Below are 16,479 nucleotides of genomic sequence, written 5' to 3' on the forward strand. Positions count from 1 at the left end.
TAATTGTGTTTTGTCAAAATTAAAATTAGTTACGCAAGTGCTCGACTCAGTGATTTTTGACTGAAACTAAACTGGGGGGAAGCTTAGAACGAGCTAATTACACAGACTCTCAGACGCTGTTTGTCCTGTTGAGTTACTCCAGCATTTTGCGTCAATCTTCAGACCAAATCTTTAGCATGATCCTGCCAATTGCCCTCACCTTTTCATGATCCAAAGACTATTTCCTGCTAAATCTGTAGCCATGTGCGCAGCTTTGGTGCATACAGTAAATGGAGCCGGTGTCATCTCTGTTCCATTGACCTCACTTTTAGGTCATAGCAGAGACACAAGGCTTCAGCCAAAAGGGTGAAGCTGTCCAAGCAGATTTCCATGCAGTCAATGCAGGAAGGCAGTTGCGGACTCTGCAGTCTATCCCAAGTCGGTCATGGTTACAGCTAGACTGCTTGTGGTTCTACTTATAATAACAGTTAGGGGAAGTAGGAGCTTCGAGTAAGAGTACATGCCTTATTCTACTCTAACCGCAAGGAATTCCCCTAACTTAGTGCTCATATCCCATATGCTGATGTCACTATGTCCTCCAAATGACATTAATATATGATGTATCACACAGGGAGAGGACAATTAATTGTATCAAGTACCACAGAATTTAGCACTTTAGTCTATTGTCACGTGTACTGAGGCACTGTGAAAAGATTTTGGTTGCGTGCCATCCAGTCAGAAGGAAAGACTATACATGATTACAATTGAGCAGCCTACAGTGTACTGATACAGGATAAAGGGAATGATGTATAATGCAGGATAAAGTCCAATTAAAGGTAGTCTGAGGGTTTCCAATGGGATGAATAGTAGCTCAGGACCAGTCTTTAGTTGTTGAGAGGATGGTTCAGTGCCTGATGACAGCTGGGAAGAAACTGTCCCTGTGTGCTTTCACACTTCTGTACCTCTTGCCTGATGGGAGAGGGGAGAAGAGAGAGGAGTGAGGCTCGTTTTTGATTATGCTGGCACCCTTGCTGAGGTAGCGTGAAGCCAATGGAAGGGAGGTTGGTTTGTGTGTTGGTCTGGGCTGAGTCAACAATTCTCTGCAATATCTTGTGGTCTTGGATGGAGCTGTTCCCAAACCACGCTGTGATACGTCCCGATAAAAGGCTTTCTGAGGTGCATCTGTGAAGGTTGTTGGGGGCATGCTAAACTTCCTAAGCATGTTATATTTTACAATGACATTATGCCCAGAAGGAACATTTAAGCACTGAACTGCATAAAAAGGAAAGATAGATATTCTGCCGCTCTTTCCAATCTCCAATGGTAAAACAATCTTGTATTGGTCAAGATAAACCAAGGTGAACTTACCACAGCGGCAAAAGTATACTTTTGGTCTTTGTCCTGCAGGAAAATCAGCACATCTGTCAGGAGCAGAGCAGTGATATCTGCAAAACAAAGTGACATCACTTAAAACATGGATGCTTTGCCATCTCTCATTATTTATGCAATAATCTCGCTCTCTTTGCTGATATTAAGCAGCTTGTGTGTGAAATGATCCTCAGGTCTTTCATCGTTAGTGAAAATTGGTTGCAAGCAACTACCTCAGAAAGCAGAATCATGTGTGGTGTATAGGGTCGGATACACAAAGGGTCTTTGCAAGATGGATTGCCAACCAAGTTTGTAGGAGGGTGACTTGGATAGGTTGGGTGAGTGGGCAGATGCATGGCAGATGCAGTTTAATGTGGATAAATGTGAGGTTATCCACTTTGGTGGCAAAAACAGGAAGGCAGATTATTATCTGAATCGTGTCAAGTTGGGAAAAGGGGAAGTACAGCGAGATCTAGGGGTAGTTGTTCATCAGTCACTGAAAGTAAGCATGCAGATACAGCAGGCAGTGAAGAAAGCTAATGGCATATTGGCCTTCATAACAAGAGGAGTTGAGTATAGGAGCAAAGAGGTCCTTCTGCAGTCGTACAGGGTCCTAGTGAGATCACACTTAGAATATTGTGTGTAGTTTTGGTCTCCAAATTTGAGAAAGGACATTCTTGCTATTGAGGAAGTGCAGCGTAGGTTCGCAAGGTTAATTCCCGGGATGGCGGGACTGTCACATGTTGATAGAATGGAGCGGCTGGGCTTGTATACTCTGGAATTTAGAAGGATGAGAGGTGATCTTATTGAAACATATAAGATTATTAAGGGGGGTTGGACACGCTAGAGGCAAGAAACATGTTCCCGATGTTGGGGGAGTCCAGAACCAGGGGCCACAATTTAAGAATAAGGGGTAACCATTTAGAACAGAGATGAGGAAAAAAAATTTCACCCAGAGAGTTTTGTGAATCTGTGGAATTCTCTGCCTCAGAAGGCAGTGGAGGCCAATTCTCTGGATGCTTTCAAAAGAGAGTTATGTAGAGCTCTTAAAGATAGCGGAGTCAGGAGATATGGTGAGAAGGCAGGAACAGGGTACTGATTGCGAATGATCAGCCATGATCACAGTGAATGGTGGTGCTGGCTCGAATGGCCTACTCCTGCACCTATTGTCTATTGGAATATTGGTCTATTGGTGGATAGAATACCACAGACGTGGTCTGAGACATGTCGACCAAAACTGATGTTGATCGTTATTAACTGCATGGTATCCAAGATCTAAGATGGCGCCCAACCCAGTCGACTCTTTGTGTGCTAGTCATAGATGTGGATCTGCAATAACGCATTATAATCGCTCCACTCTTTTAAATCTCTACACTGCGAATGGCTCGATTGTAATTATGTATTGTCTTTCCACTGACTAGATTGCACGCAACAAAAGCTTTTCACTGTACCTCGGTATTAGTGGCAATAAACTAAACTAAATTGAACTAAACTACCGGTAAATTTGGTCACCCAATTATAGGAAGGATGTCAACAAAATAGAGAGAGTACAGAGGAGATTTACTAGAATGCTGCCTGGGTTTCAGCAACTAAGTTACAGAGAAAGGTTGAATAAGTTAGGTCTTTATTCTTTGGAGCGCAGAAGGTTAAGGGGGGACTTGATAGAGGTCTTTAAAATGATGAGAGGGATAGACAGAGTTGACGTGGATAAGCTTTTCCCATTGAGAGTAGGGAAGATTCAAACAAGAGGACATGACTTCAGAATTAAGGGACAGAAGTTTAGGGGTAACATGAGGGGGAACTTCTTTACTCAGAGAGTGGTAGCTGTGTGGAATGAGCTTCCAGTGGAAGTGGTGGAGGCAGGTTCGATTTTATCATTTAAAAATAAATTGGATAGGTATATGGACGGGAAAGGAATGGAGGGTTATGGTTGAGTGCAGGTAGATGGGACTAGGGGAAAATAAGTGTTCGGCACGGAATTGTAGGGCCGAGATGGCCTGTTTCCGTGCTGTACTTGTTATATGGTTATATGGTTAAATAAATGATTTATAACTCCACATATTTGTGCATAATAGTCTTAATTTAAATGATGAAAACACAATTTACGAGCTGTGAGTCGCTGCTACTTTACCTTTCAATCGTCCTGTGGCTGTTTTCCAGTACATTGATCCCTCGTGCTGCAGTTCCCTGTCTCGGCCGCTCAGGTCTTGCTTTCTAAACGCACGGCCATTCTTCAACTTGGCATACGTTTTGTTTTCAAACTTGTTTAAGATGTCCTGCAGTTTTTGGACCTTCTCATATTTGTTAACATTCGTATCCACTGACACTATGATGTCCTTTATCATGGCAAGAGATCTGGTCACATCCTCATTCTCCTCCGTCCCCTCTGGGAATAACAATACAACAACATTTCAGTCTGTTATTAGTCAGGCATATTCCTTTATGTAAAATTCCTTGATGAGCTGGAGGGGAACAAATGCCTGAGTTTTACATACTGACTCATGCCTTTTGACTTTACAGGATATTACACCTAAAAGTCATGGATGAAACATTTTACATAGAAAAGAGGTGCAGGAGGAGGCCATTTGGCCCTTCGAGTATACCCCTTTACGGAGTATAAATTCTAAAGGGCATGCATAAACGGGTCAGCTTGTTTAACATCATCAGCATTGAAAGTGTCTTGACCTCCATGTTGGTTATGACACATGTAAAGGGATGAAGCCCTATGAAACTGTACTAATCTATTGCCATACACAAATATTGATCATGTTTGGCTCCCGACAACACATTTCCAGTGGCATTTTTCAATATATCACTAGTGGCATTCGTTAGAAATGGATCCTGACATTGTCCTACAGCAGTACATGCATCGCATAGTTCGTGGGGACACGAGCCACGTTTGGGTAGTTTTCTTTTGTAGAGAACACCATATTCATTACTTCATCAAAGAATTACGGTACCAAATCAAAAAGTGCTGAATGAACTTAGCGGATCAGGCAGCATCTGTGGAGGGACATGGACAGATAATATTTCAGGTCGGTCAGACCCTTCCTCAAACTAAGTACCATCAGTCTGAAGATAGGTCTGGACCCAAACCGTAGCCTGTTCATTCCCACCTCAGATGCTGCCTGACCTGCCGAGTTCCTCCAGCACTTTGTGTTTTTCTCAAGATTCTAGCATTTGTAGTCACCAGTGTCTCCAATGTATGGAACTAAATAGACCATCGGCTCATTGTGTCCCAAGCTAGACTCTACAATTTATTTCATTCACGAGTTCTTCACAAAACTTGAATTATCCAATTTGTATGGTGACTGAATCAGCATCGGTGCCTTCGCAGGCTTTAAACAGCATCACAAATGTGGGCTTAGAAATTCTGGCAGCTTACATCTGGCTCCTGTTACCAGATATTAAGGCCAATTATGTTTGCCACAGGCTCTCAATCACTTCAGGACCATCGAGCAGCTGTCAAATGTGGTAAACCTCCATTCTGTGGAACATTAATCCTGCCATTTAAATTTGGCCAAGCCTTATGCTTGTGCCAGGACTGAGGTAAATGTGCTGCATTTTCACTGACAGCCATCTGGAAAAGGCCAAATTGGAGATATTGATCTTTCAGATTCGGCTAAATTTACACAATATTCTTCTACACAAGTCCCACACACCATGAGGAGGTGGCCACAAGCTGTTCCCAGAACAATTTTAAAGGATCTAAAGCCATAGGCTCTGCATTATCAATCCTGCATCTTTATCTTTGCCAGTGCTCTGCATCAACCCTGTGATGTAGACTGGCAAGATCAGTGCATCTTACAGCTTGAATGCTAACCAGGCAAGAGAAACACACAGGAATGCATTTTGCGTCAGATCGGTACACCATGTACTTTGAAATCTTGTTGTTTTTCCAAACATGCCTGCAACAATCTACCCTAGAATTTATATATTTTTAAATGAATACAGATTCTATTCACTCTCAATGTTTGGTTCAACAGGACTAAGACGTGTAAGGGTAGCTCCCCAAAAGACGATCACTGCATATTGGAATAAACCATAGATAGACACAAAAAGCTGGAGTAACTCAGCGGGTCAGGCAGCATCTCTGAAGAAAAGGAATAGATGTTTCGGGTCGAGGCCCTTCTTCGTCTCGGCTTGCCCACACTGGCCAACATGTCCCATCTACACATTCTTTCTCTCCAGAGATGCTGCCGGACCTAGAGTTCCTCAAGTTTTTTGTGTCTATCTTTGGTTTCAACCAGCATCTGCAGTTGCGACCTACACATTTGGAATAAACCATGCTAGTTCCCTCAGCTGGAAACTGTACGTTAATTTACTGCTGCTTACTAATTGACGGAGTAGTGTATTATTCAGCCACCTCAATGTTGCACAGCTCAGCAGGAAAGTCAATGTCACGAGAACCACTTAATGCTTTTAAAGGAAACATTAAAGCAAGCAGCTGCTGCTTACTTCTGCTTATTGTTTACCACCTACTCAAGGCCCATTAGGGCCGAGGAATAAATGCTGACCTTGCCAGCAAAACACGAGCACACTTTAAAAAAAACCCTGCAGTTCTTTATGAGCTGCAACAGATGTTGGCAATTGTTCTCAAACTTCCTTGTAGACATGGGAGGCCTGAAAATATTGTCTTCGATTCTGGACACCATGTAATAGGAAAGATGTTGTAAAGGGTACAGAGAAGATTTATGAGGAAGGTTGCTAGGACTCGAGGGTGGGTCTGAGCTATAGGGAGAGGTGTATAAAATCATGAGAGCAATAGATCGGGTAGATGCACACAATCTATTGCCCAGAGTAGGGGAGACGAGAACAAGAGGACCTAGTTTTAAGGTGAAGGGGAGAAAGGTTTAATAGGAATCCGAGGGGTCACTTTTTCACACAAAGGGTGGTGGGTGTATGGATAAAGGTGCCAGAGAATCTGGTTGAGGCTGGGACTATTGCAATGTTTAAGAAACAATTAGACAGGTACAAGGATAGGACAGATCTGGAGGGATATGGGCCAAACGCAGGCAGGTGGGACTAGTGTAGATGGGACATGTTGGTCAGTGTGGGCAAGTTGGGCCAAAGGCCCTGTTTCCACGCTGTATGACTTTATGACTCTAAAGGAAATGGCACAATATGAAAGATGGCTTCAAGATTTTCCAATGCCTTCATGAAGGAAATTGCAAGAAGGAACAATGTGACCCATCACAGACACCAGCTGCTTCATGCTAGAAAGATAATGGATATAGTTAGTAAGCAATGTCAGCAGTCAATATTCAAGAACCTGGATTCATAGTTTAGTTGAGTTTTAGTTTAGTTTAGAGATACTGCGTGGAAACAGGTACTTCGGCTCACCGAGTTCATGCCGACCAACGGGTCCCCACACACCAACACTATTCGACACACACTAGGGAAGATTCATAATTTTACCAAGCCAATTAACCTACAAACCTGTACGTCTTTGGTGTGCGGGAGGAAACCGGAGCTTCTCGGAGAAAACCCATTCTGGTCATGGGGAGAACGTACATACTATGCACGTCAGGTTTAAATCTGGGTCTCTGGCAACTATATGCCTTTGAATGCTACTTCCCAGCATCTGCAACAATAGCCTCAGTGCACCACAGAAGTGCACTCAGCTGATGAAAAGCAGCAACAGTCGGGTTTCCCTGGCCCACTTCACTCAAATTAAAAACTGCTGCAAGCCATTTGATTTGTACATACCGCCAGCGACCTATCCATGGCAGTTACATCACCCAAAAACCTTGTGTGACATTCACTGCCTCTCTCCCTCTCTCTCCGGGTAATGCATCACTGCAAGCTGTAGAGGTTAACTGGTGGGACACACATGGCCTTTCTCAATGAGGAGACTGTGCTCGCCATGAATCAAAATTTGTGATTTGTGATTTTTGCCCTCTGAAGAAATGGCAGGCAAGTTGCTGCAGTGTGTTTCCTGCAGGATGTGGGAAGTCAGGGACGCTTTGGTGCTTCTGGAAACTACACCTGCAGATATTGTGTCCATGTGCCGCTCCTGAATGAACATGTTGGGGAACTGGAGAAGCAACTGGGTGTCCTCAGGGCCATCCGGGTAAACAAGAGTTTTTTGGACACGACCTTCAGTGAGGTTGTCACACCATGGATACAGGAAGAGCGAAGGTGGTTGATTGTGAGAAGGGGGAGTAAACGTGGAGTGCAGGAGAGCCCGGTGGCTGTAACTAATGAAAACAGGTACACCCTCTTGGGAGACAATAGACAATAGGAGCAGGAGTAACCAGCACCACCATTCAATATCATGGCTGATCATCCACAATCAGTACCCCGTTCCTGCCTTCTCGTCATATCCCCTGACTCCGCTATCTTTAAGAACTCTATCTAACTCTCTCTAGAAAGTATACAGAGAATTGGCCTCCACTGCCTTCTGAGGCAGAGAATTCCACAGATTCACAACCCTCTGTGTGAAAATGTTTTTCCTCATCTCCGTTCTAAATGGCTTACCGCTTATTCTTAAACTGTGGCCCCTGGTTCTGGACTCCCCAACATCGGGAACATGTTTCCTGCCTCTAGCGTGTCTAAACCCTTAATAATCATATATTTCAATAAGATTTCCTCTCATCCTTCCAAATTCCAGAGTATGCAGCCCAGCCGCTCCATTCTATCAACATATGACAGTCCTGTCATCCCAGGAATTAACCATGTGAACCTACACTGCACTCCCTCAATAGTAAAAATGTCCTTCCTTAAATTTGGAGACCAAAACTGCACACAATACTCCAGGTGTGATCTCACGCGGGCCCTGTACAACTGCAGAAGGACCTCTTTGATCCTATACTCAACTCCTCTTGTTATGAAGGTCAACATGCCATTCGCTTTCTTCACTGCCTGCTCTACCTGCATGCTTACTTTCAGTGACTGATGAACAAGGACCTCCAGATCTCATTGTACTTCTCCATTTTCCCAACTTGACACCATTCAGATAATAATCTGCCTTCCTGTTTTTGCTACAAAACTGGATAACCTCACATTTATTCACATTAAACTGCATCTGCCATGCATCTGCCCACTCACCCAACCTGTCCAAGTCACTATGCATCCTCACAGCATCCTCCTCACAGTTCACACTAGCACGCAGCTTTGTGTCATCTGCAAATTTGCTAATGTTACTTTTAATCCCGTCATCTAAATCATTAATGTATATTGCAAATAGCTGCGGTCCCGGCACCCAGCCTTGCGGTACCCCACTAGTCACTGCCTGCCATTCTGAAAGGGACCCGTTAATCCCTACTCTTTGCTTCCTGTCTGCCAACCAATTTTCAATCCATGTCAGTACCCTACCCCCAATACTATGAGCTCTAATTTTGCCCACTAATCTCCTATGTGGGACACTACATCCACTGGCTTGTCTTGTTCATTTTCCTAGTTACATCCTCAAATAATTCCAGAAGATTAATCAAGCATGATTTCCCCTTCATAAATCCATGCTGACTCGGACCGATCCTGTTACTGATATCTAAATGTACTGCTATTTCATCTTTTATAATTGACTCCAGCATCTTCCCCACCACCGATGTCGGGCTAACTGGTCTATAATTCCCTGTTTTCTCTCTCCCACCTTTCTTAAGTGGGATAACATTAGCTACCCTCCAATCCACAGGAACTGATCCTAAATCTATAGAACATTGGAAAATGATCAGCAATGCGTCCACTATTTCTAGAGCCTGGCATATTCCTGCACCTATTGTCGATTGAATCCAGAGACCTAAAACCATAAAAACAACAATAAGATAGAGGGTGAACATTTTCCATGTCAAGCCTCCTCCTCTTCTCATCACTGCTCCCCCTCAACTCGGAAATTATGCCGACACCCACTTTACCAGCTCGTCTAATGAAAACGCTATTTTTTGAGCCCTCGTTCTTTCAAATGGGCCAAATATTGTGCAAGGTAGATTTCTGAGCTTCAAGGACAACACTCAAAATAGTCCGATCTAGCCACTAATTTTCATCCATGGGACTTGAGCACCAGCTGACAAGTGTGTTGGCATGTATGGGGCTGCTGAGGGGTGGGGGTGACACAAAGCTCATTGAGCACAAACACAGAAGAGAAGGCACTTGCATAAAGCACCAACCATCGCTGGGAATCACCAATGCTGCTGAGGTAAAAAAGCCATTCAGGTGATTCCCAATGTAATGTCATTACTTCCTCATGATGTGGAGTGTCAATGAAAATAATAATTAGGACTTATGATTTGATCTTGCACAATGCCAAAATCAGCCACAGTCATCTTTTGATTCAGAAGCTCAAAGAGCTGCTACTATTATGGCTTTCAAGCTATCTACATTTCTGCGAAATGTCATTTCAAGTTCAAGTTCAAGTTCACATTTCTTGTCACACGCACCAATTAAGGTACAGTGATATTTGAGTTAGCATGCAGCCATACAATCAAAAAGAACACAATACACAATAAAATTGAACATAAACATCCACCACAGTGGAATCAACATACTTCACTGTGATGGAAGGCAATAACAATCAGTCAATCTTCCTCCTTGTTCACCCGTGGTCGGGGCCATGAACCCTCCATAGTTGCCGCTATATACAAGCCCTCTCGTCGGGATGCTCGAAACTCTGGCGCCGAGACGGACGGAACACACTCCGTGGCTTGGAGTTCCCGAATCGGCCACTTTCTTACCGGAGCCTGTGGCTTCACGATGGTATAGTCCGGCAGGCCGGCAGTCGGGGCACTTCTTCTGGCAATCCCCGGCAAGGGATCGCCCCTTTCTGCAATGTTAAAGTCCCGCCGCGCCTGCTGCTGAAGCTCTGGCCTGGTCTCCGAGAAAGGCCGCACCAATCCAAGTTGTTAGGGGGATGAAGATGCGACAAAGAGAAAAGCCGCATGTCCGTCGAGGTAAATGACCGTAAATGGTTTCCCCCTATTCGCCCCCCCCCAAACTAAAACATACATTTGGACATACTAAAAACCCAAAAAAAGTCAAAAACGCAGACATGCTGCTGGCGACGCTGCCACTCACGGCGCCACCTGATGGACGCCACCTGAATTGGTCACTTGCATCAAATGTGAGCAGGATTATATGGTGACTTAACAGGTAATTTAACATAATTTATTCTAAAATTCCATTATTAATCTTCTTAATAAAATTTAAAAAAATTGCAATAATAACACCTTTCTCAACTTCTGAACAACACTTATAATCACACTTATTATAACTCTTATAAAGACACAAATACTGAGGTAACATAGGGACCTACACATTCATGAAACAGCATCGAGCAATCAGCTCAGAATTTACCTTCTGTGTATTGCAGTAATCGTTCAAGTAGGACTGGGTACTTGGTGATCCGTTGGGTAACCAATAGTATACATTCAGGCACACCCAGGCGTCGGACTTGCAGGTTGTTGCTCTGTTGCTAAAAATGAAAAAGAAACGCAAGATGTGATGAAAAATCTGGTTTTCACAATATTTCATCTGGAGAGAAAATCAATAAACAAATACCTACCCTGATAAAGTTCTGAAATTTTTTATTTTGTTGTTGCAGTTCTTTAAAGAAACTGACTGCCTCATTGTGATGACTGCAAAATTCTCCGTATGTGTGCTTCAACTTACTCGCATTTTCATCTGTAAACTAAGCATGAAGGCGCTCAATAAGTTGGTGTTTCGTCTAAGATATTAAAACGAAACACATTTCCAAACCATCAAGATATGTTACTTACCACAGATATTAATGCAAAGACGATTAACTTACATTATATTCTGCAAAAAGTCTCCTCACATGTATCAGGAAAAAAGTGCATTTTACACAGAATGACTTATTTTGAATGTTGTCACTATCAAGCGAGTTAAGGGGAAATAAACAGTTAAAGAGCCTTTGATGGAATGATTCCTCAAAGACACAATAAACCCAATGAGAACCTTAAGACAATAGATATCCCAAACCTACTGCATACAAAATCACCAATTTTTAATTCTTATTTACTTGAGTCGTAATCATTAAGTTCGAATGCCGTTCATTTTAAACCTTTACAATTAATTTACAACCAATTCATTTTTGCGTACTGACACAGGAAACTGCCCCAACCTGAATTTACAGGACCTAAACTAAAATAATGGGCCCTGATTTTAAATCTGAACTACGTTTTAAGCTTTAACGCCAGATGCCATCAGGATCCAATATGTACTCTAACTTTTGGGCTCTGCTTTGTTATAGCAGCCTTTTTTGGCAGTACAGTGATGCAGCAGCATAGTTGCTGCCTTACAGCGTCAGAGACCCGGGTTTGATCCTGACATCGGGTGCTGTCTGTACAGAGTCTGTACGTTCTCCATGTGACTGCATGCGTTTTCCCAGGGTGCTCCGGTTTCCTCCCACACTCCAAAGACGTACAGGTTTTTAGGGTAATTGGCTTCGGAAAAATATATAGATTGCCCCTAATGTGTAGGATAGCGCTAGTGTGCAGGGATTACTGGTCGGCGTGGACTCGGTGGGCCCTAGGGCCTGTTTCTGCATTGTAACTCTAAAATAAACTAAACCAAAACTATATTGAAAAAGATTATTGTCCAACTGTTCTGGGAGGGTTATGTAACCTGCACCACATTAATTGTTCACTTCTCTAGTTTCGCAGACTAGTTGGAACTAAAACTTATAGCTTTTTTTCTGCAACAGAAACGAGGTCTTCAAATCATGACATCCCTCCACATCTACCACGTTCCAAGAGACATTCTGTGACCATTGCTGCGTCACTTATTCTAGCCTTACCTGCTGTAAAAGGATATCACCAATCTTATTAATGAAAAAATTCTTTTCACTATCTTCCTCGAAAGACTCCCGGCGTCTCTCTTTCAAGCAGAAGAAAAAGTGTTTGTGAATTTCTAAGAGCTCGTCCAAAGAGGGAAATATTTTATCGATGGTGTTATGATCTAACTGCAGCTCCTCCTTCATGCCCTTCCTATAAATCTCTGACATTATCTCCAGGGTCTGAACGTGGTGCACCTCTGTCTGCATCAGCTCTGGAAATAAAGAAGAAATACTTAATGTTCAAGTCTGAGGACTCAATTACAACATACAGTAAATGCTTGCGCATACCTTTAGGTCAGGTCGCCATTAAAATGCATTGCATTATGGGGCGACACGGTGGCGCAGTGGTAGAGTTGCTGCCTTGTATGTTCTCCCCAGGACCCGCATAGGTTTTTTCTGAGATCTTAGGTTTCCTCCCACACGCCAAAGGTTTGTCGACTAATTGGCTTGGGGGAGGAAACCTAGTGTGTGTCGGATAGCATTAATGTGCGGGGATTACTGGTAGGTGCGGACTTGGTGGCCCGAGGGCCTGTTTCCCTGCTGTATCCCTAAACTGAACTAAAGATATATTGGACAATAAGCTAGCTTATCATACCATTCAGAAATATGATAACACAGTGGTAGAAGCTGTTCCTGAGTCTGGTGGTGCATGCTTTCAAGTGTCTGCACCTTTTGCTCGATGGGAGCAGGGTGAAGAAAGCATGACCAGGGTGGGACAAGTCTTTGATTATGCTTTTCTGAGGCAGATGGAGTCAATTGTGGGGAGTGTGGACTGTGTGATGGACCGGACTGCATTCTCAACACCCTGCAATTTCTTGCAGTCTTGGGCAGAGCTGTTCCCAAACCGAGCTGCGATGCAACTGAACGGTATGCTTTCTATGGTCCATCAGCAGAAGTTTGCAAGACTCATTGGAAACATGCCAGATTAATATGCCAAATGAATAATATTTGCAATAATGATGCTTTTGTTGCAGAATATCATTGGATGCAATAATGAAAGAACTATTACAATGATATTATGCCCATAGACCGAATAACTATTCCTGGTTATTTCTTCGGACCTGAAGTGGAGTAACTCAAGAATTCTTAATTTGAATAACGAGGGGAAAATTGTTTTGATCAATTTTATAATCTTTAATAAAACTCTGAAAACCCCAAGTAGTATCCATTACTGTTTCGAATTGGGAAGAAACAACAGAAAGTTAACCAACTTTGATAAATTGATTGGTCTACAAGCAACTACATTGCAAAATCAGCTTACTCACCATAGATCACATCCTGTCTCTTTATGAGATCCTTCTGCTGTTTACTACTAAATGCTTGATCAACTGCAAGGCTCCAAGACTCAGCAGTAAACTCCTGTGCATCAAACTCAAGGTCTTCACGCATTGGAGGGACCATATTATCTGGTAAAATGAAGACTAAAATCAGTGTCTGACAAATAACTTTTCCCTGTAAGATAATTTCACATGGATAAATCTTAAACCATTGCAGCCAATGGAGAAATCAGTTACAAGCCTTTTCCCACCCATTTCCGTCCAAGGATTTAAATACTCAAAAATTGTTTGGGAGATGCATAAATTATCACTGACTTCCTTCCCAAAATGATCCCAGAATGACGAACTTCTTTGAAAATAACTGCTTGAAGATAGAAATCTTTATTTCACATCTCATGTTTCATGTATTTTGTGTTTTTTGACTGTTGGCAGATCAACTTCCCTCCAGGGATAAATAAAGGTCTATGGTATAATATCGTATCATTTCATTGAAACAATTTGGTTTTAAAACTGTAGACATCAAATGCTGGAGGAACTCAGCGGGTCAGGCAGCATCTCTGGAGAGAAGGCATGGGTGACGTTTCGGGTCGAGACCCTTCTTCAGACTGAGAGTCAGGGAAGGGAGACACAGAGATAATGAGGTGTAAGGCGTGAAAAGGAGACATCAAAGGGGATGTAGATCGAGGAGAATGTAGAAAAGATCATTGTCAGCTAGAAGATGGTGACATCGAAGCATACAGTGATAAAATTTAATAAGGGGGACAGTGAGACTGGTCGGAGAACTATACTTTGCAGCTTGGTTGCCAAAATACATTTGACAAGATCCCATGAAGGTTCCACTCTTTCTGATGATGTTTGACCTGCAGTGAGTTAATAGTGCTTCTTTATAAAAAGATTTAGTCACTGATATTAGCATATTTTGTTCCAAGATAAGTAAACATTCAGCTAACTCTCTTTTATACAATAATCAAGAAAACTGTAGATGCTGGAAATCTGTAATATGAACAGAAAATGCTGGAAAACTTAGCATATCAGGTGCATCTTTGGGAAGAGAACCAGAGTTATTGTTTCAAGTTGAGGACCCTTTCAAGGTTAGATTAGGTTTGGCATATAATATTTGATTTTCAGCACCAGCATTTTGTTTTTGATTCCGAGGAAAGAGAAGAAAGTTGGTTTTAAGCTGCAAATAAGGTAGGAAGAGGAAGGGATAGGACAAAAGGAACATTTGCAGCAAAATAATCCCAAGATCGGCATTAGGCTAAAATGTGGAGATCCTCCGATCAGGGATTTAATGGGGGGGGGGGGGGGGGGGGGGGGAGTTATAGAGTGATATTTGCTCCCATTTCCCTTTTCCTCTCCATCCCTCATCCCATTTTTTCTGCAACCTAAAACAAATTAGTTTTTCTCTCTTTAACACTTCCACGACCTCTGTTTCTGTTTCCGCAGGAAGAGCCTTTCTTGCTGATTGTTTCCAGAATTTTCTATTTTTTCCTCGCCTCACTTGTTTCATCATATGTTGAACTCATGACCAATGTACTTGGTCCACAATTGAAAGAAATAGCATTTTCAAATGGTTCAATGCAAAAGTTTAATTTAGTTTAGTTTAGTTTACTGTCACGTGTACCGAGGTGAAAAGCATGCTAACTAGTCAGTGGAAAGACAACACATGATTACAATTGAGCCACCACAGTTTACAGATGCATGATAAAGGGAATAATGTTTAGTGCAAGATAGAGTCCAGCAAATCTGATTAAAGAAATTCCTTTTTTTAAATTAGAGGCAGTATAGACCGTGGCATATGTCAAAATACATTTAATGTACATCCTCTATTTTAAATTTAACAAGAGAGAAAGAGCAAGAAAGAGAGAGAGTGAAAGAAACAGCGATGTGTAAACCCCTAGACTAGCAGATAGTGCAGTTCAGGAGTGAACGAGTAAAAGCCTATAGAAGAGTAAGAAGACAAAAACCAAAAATAATAACTCTTTCAATTGTGGACCAAGGGAAAAAAGTTGTTCGGCACGGACTTGTAGGGCCGAGATGGCCTGTTTCCGTGCTGTAATTGTTATATGGTTATATGGTTAATAACAAAAAAGACCCTTATGTATTGATATGCCTGCTTCATTTCTCACCACACCCATCACCCAGTTCGTGAATCGGTTTAGTTCCAGAGTTGTGTTGCACCATACTATACTTGTAATGAATCAATAAAAGGAGACCATATTGCTAAAAATTGCTCTGATTTTCCTGCTAAGACGAGTCTCATATCTTCAAGATGTAGCATCTCAGACATGCTTGTGATCCACATTTTAAGCGTTGGGGTTGATGCATTTTTCCAAAATTTAGTTATAAGTTTTTTTGCCATCATCAAGCTGTAGTTAAGGATGATTAAAGAAATTCCAAGGGTCTCCAACGAGGAAGCTAGTAGCTCAGTACACGTGATAATAAACTAAACAAATCTATAAAACTAAAGGTGTCCAGCTCCTGCTCATAAGTGATAGGAGCAGAATTAGGCCATCAAGTCTACTCTGCCATTCAATCATGACTGATCTCTCTTTCCCTCCCAACCCCATTCTCCTGCCTTCCCCCCATATCCCCTGACACCCGTACTAATCAAGAATCTATCTATCTCTGCCTTAAAAATATCCACTGACTTGGCCTCCGCACATCTTCTGTAGCAATGAATTCCTCAGATTCACCACCTTCTGATGAAAGAAGTTCCTCCTCATCTCCTTCCTAGAGGAGCTCTCTGCGTATATGTTCCGCATATAGCTGATCACATCCTTGAATGATGTAAGGTTATCAGGGATCTTGTTGCAGCTACAGTGCAGGTCTGATCTGGATGAATTACCAGCTCAACAATAAACTTTGATCATGATTTTGACCAGGATCTTGTAATCCTCAACAAGCGGTGAGATGGGTTACCAAGTTTTGTTCTCATCCTTCTCACTCATTTGCAGGAAGGGGGTGATTATGCCTCTCCTCAAATGTTTCTGGCAACCTATCAAGCAAATGCTTACCCCTCTATACTTCTAACGCACCTTGGTCAATCAAGTTCAACAAAAC

At 42.4% G+C, this 16,479-nt stretch overlaps 1 protein-coding gene across 5 annotated transcripts in view; it reads right to left on the reverse strand.

Annotated features, from left to right (window-relative positions):
* The window catches only part of arhgef28 (Rho guanine nucleotide exchange factor 28), a 170,323-nt gene that overhangs the window by 97,967 nt on the left and 55,877 nt on the right, over window positions 1-16,479 (reverse strand). For all 5 annotated transcript variants that reach the window (XM_033018665.1, XM_033018662.1, XM_033018660.1 and 2 more), the window contains 6 exons: window positions 13,405-13,545; window positions 12,101-12,351; window positions 10,847-10,972; window positions 10,639-10,756; window positions 3,479-3,733; window positions 1,348-1,424 (listed from right to left, as the gene is read on the reverse strand). In XM_033018665.1, the coding sequence (XP_032874556.1) occupies window positions 1,348-1,424; window positions 3,479-3,733; window positions 10,639-10,756; window positions 10,847-10,972; window positions 12,101-12,351; window positions 13,405-13,545 (968 nt within the window). The remainder of the gene's footprint in view (window positions 1-1,347; window positions 1,425-3,478; window positions 3,734-10,638; window positions 10,757-10,846; window positions 10,973-12,100; window positions 12,352-13,404; window positions 13,546-16,479) is intronic.

This window comes from Amblyraja radiata, chromosome 3 (genome assembly GCF_010909765.2).
Source record: "Amblyraja radiata isolate CabotCenter1 chromosome 3, sAmbRad1.1.pri, whole genome shotgun sequence".
Taxonomy (NCBI): Eukaryota; Metazoa; Chordata; class Chondrichthyes; order Rajiformes; family Rajidae; genus Amblyraja; species Amblyraja radiata.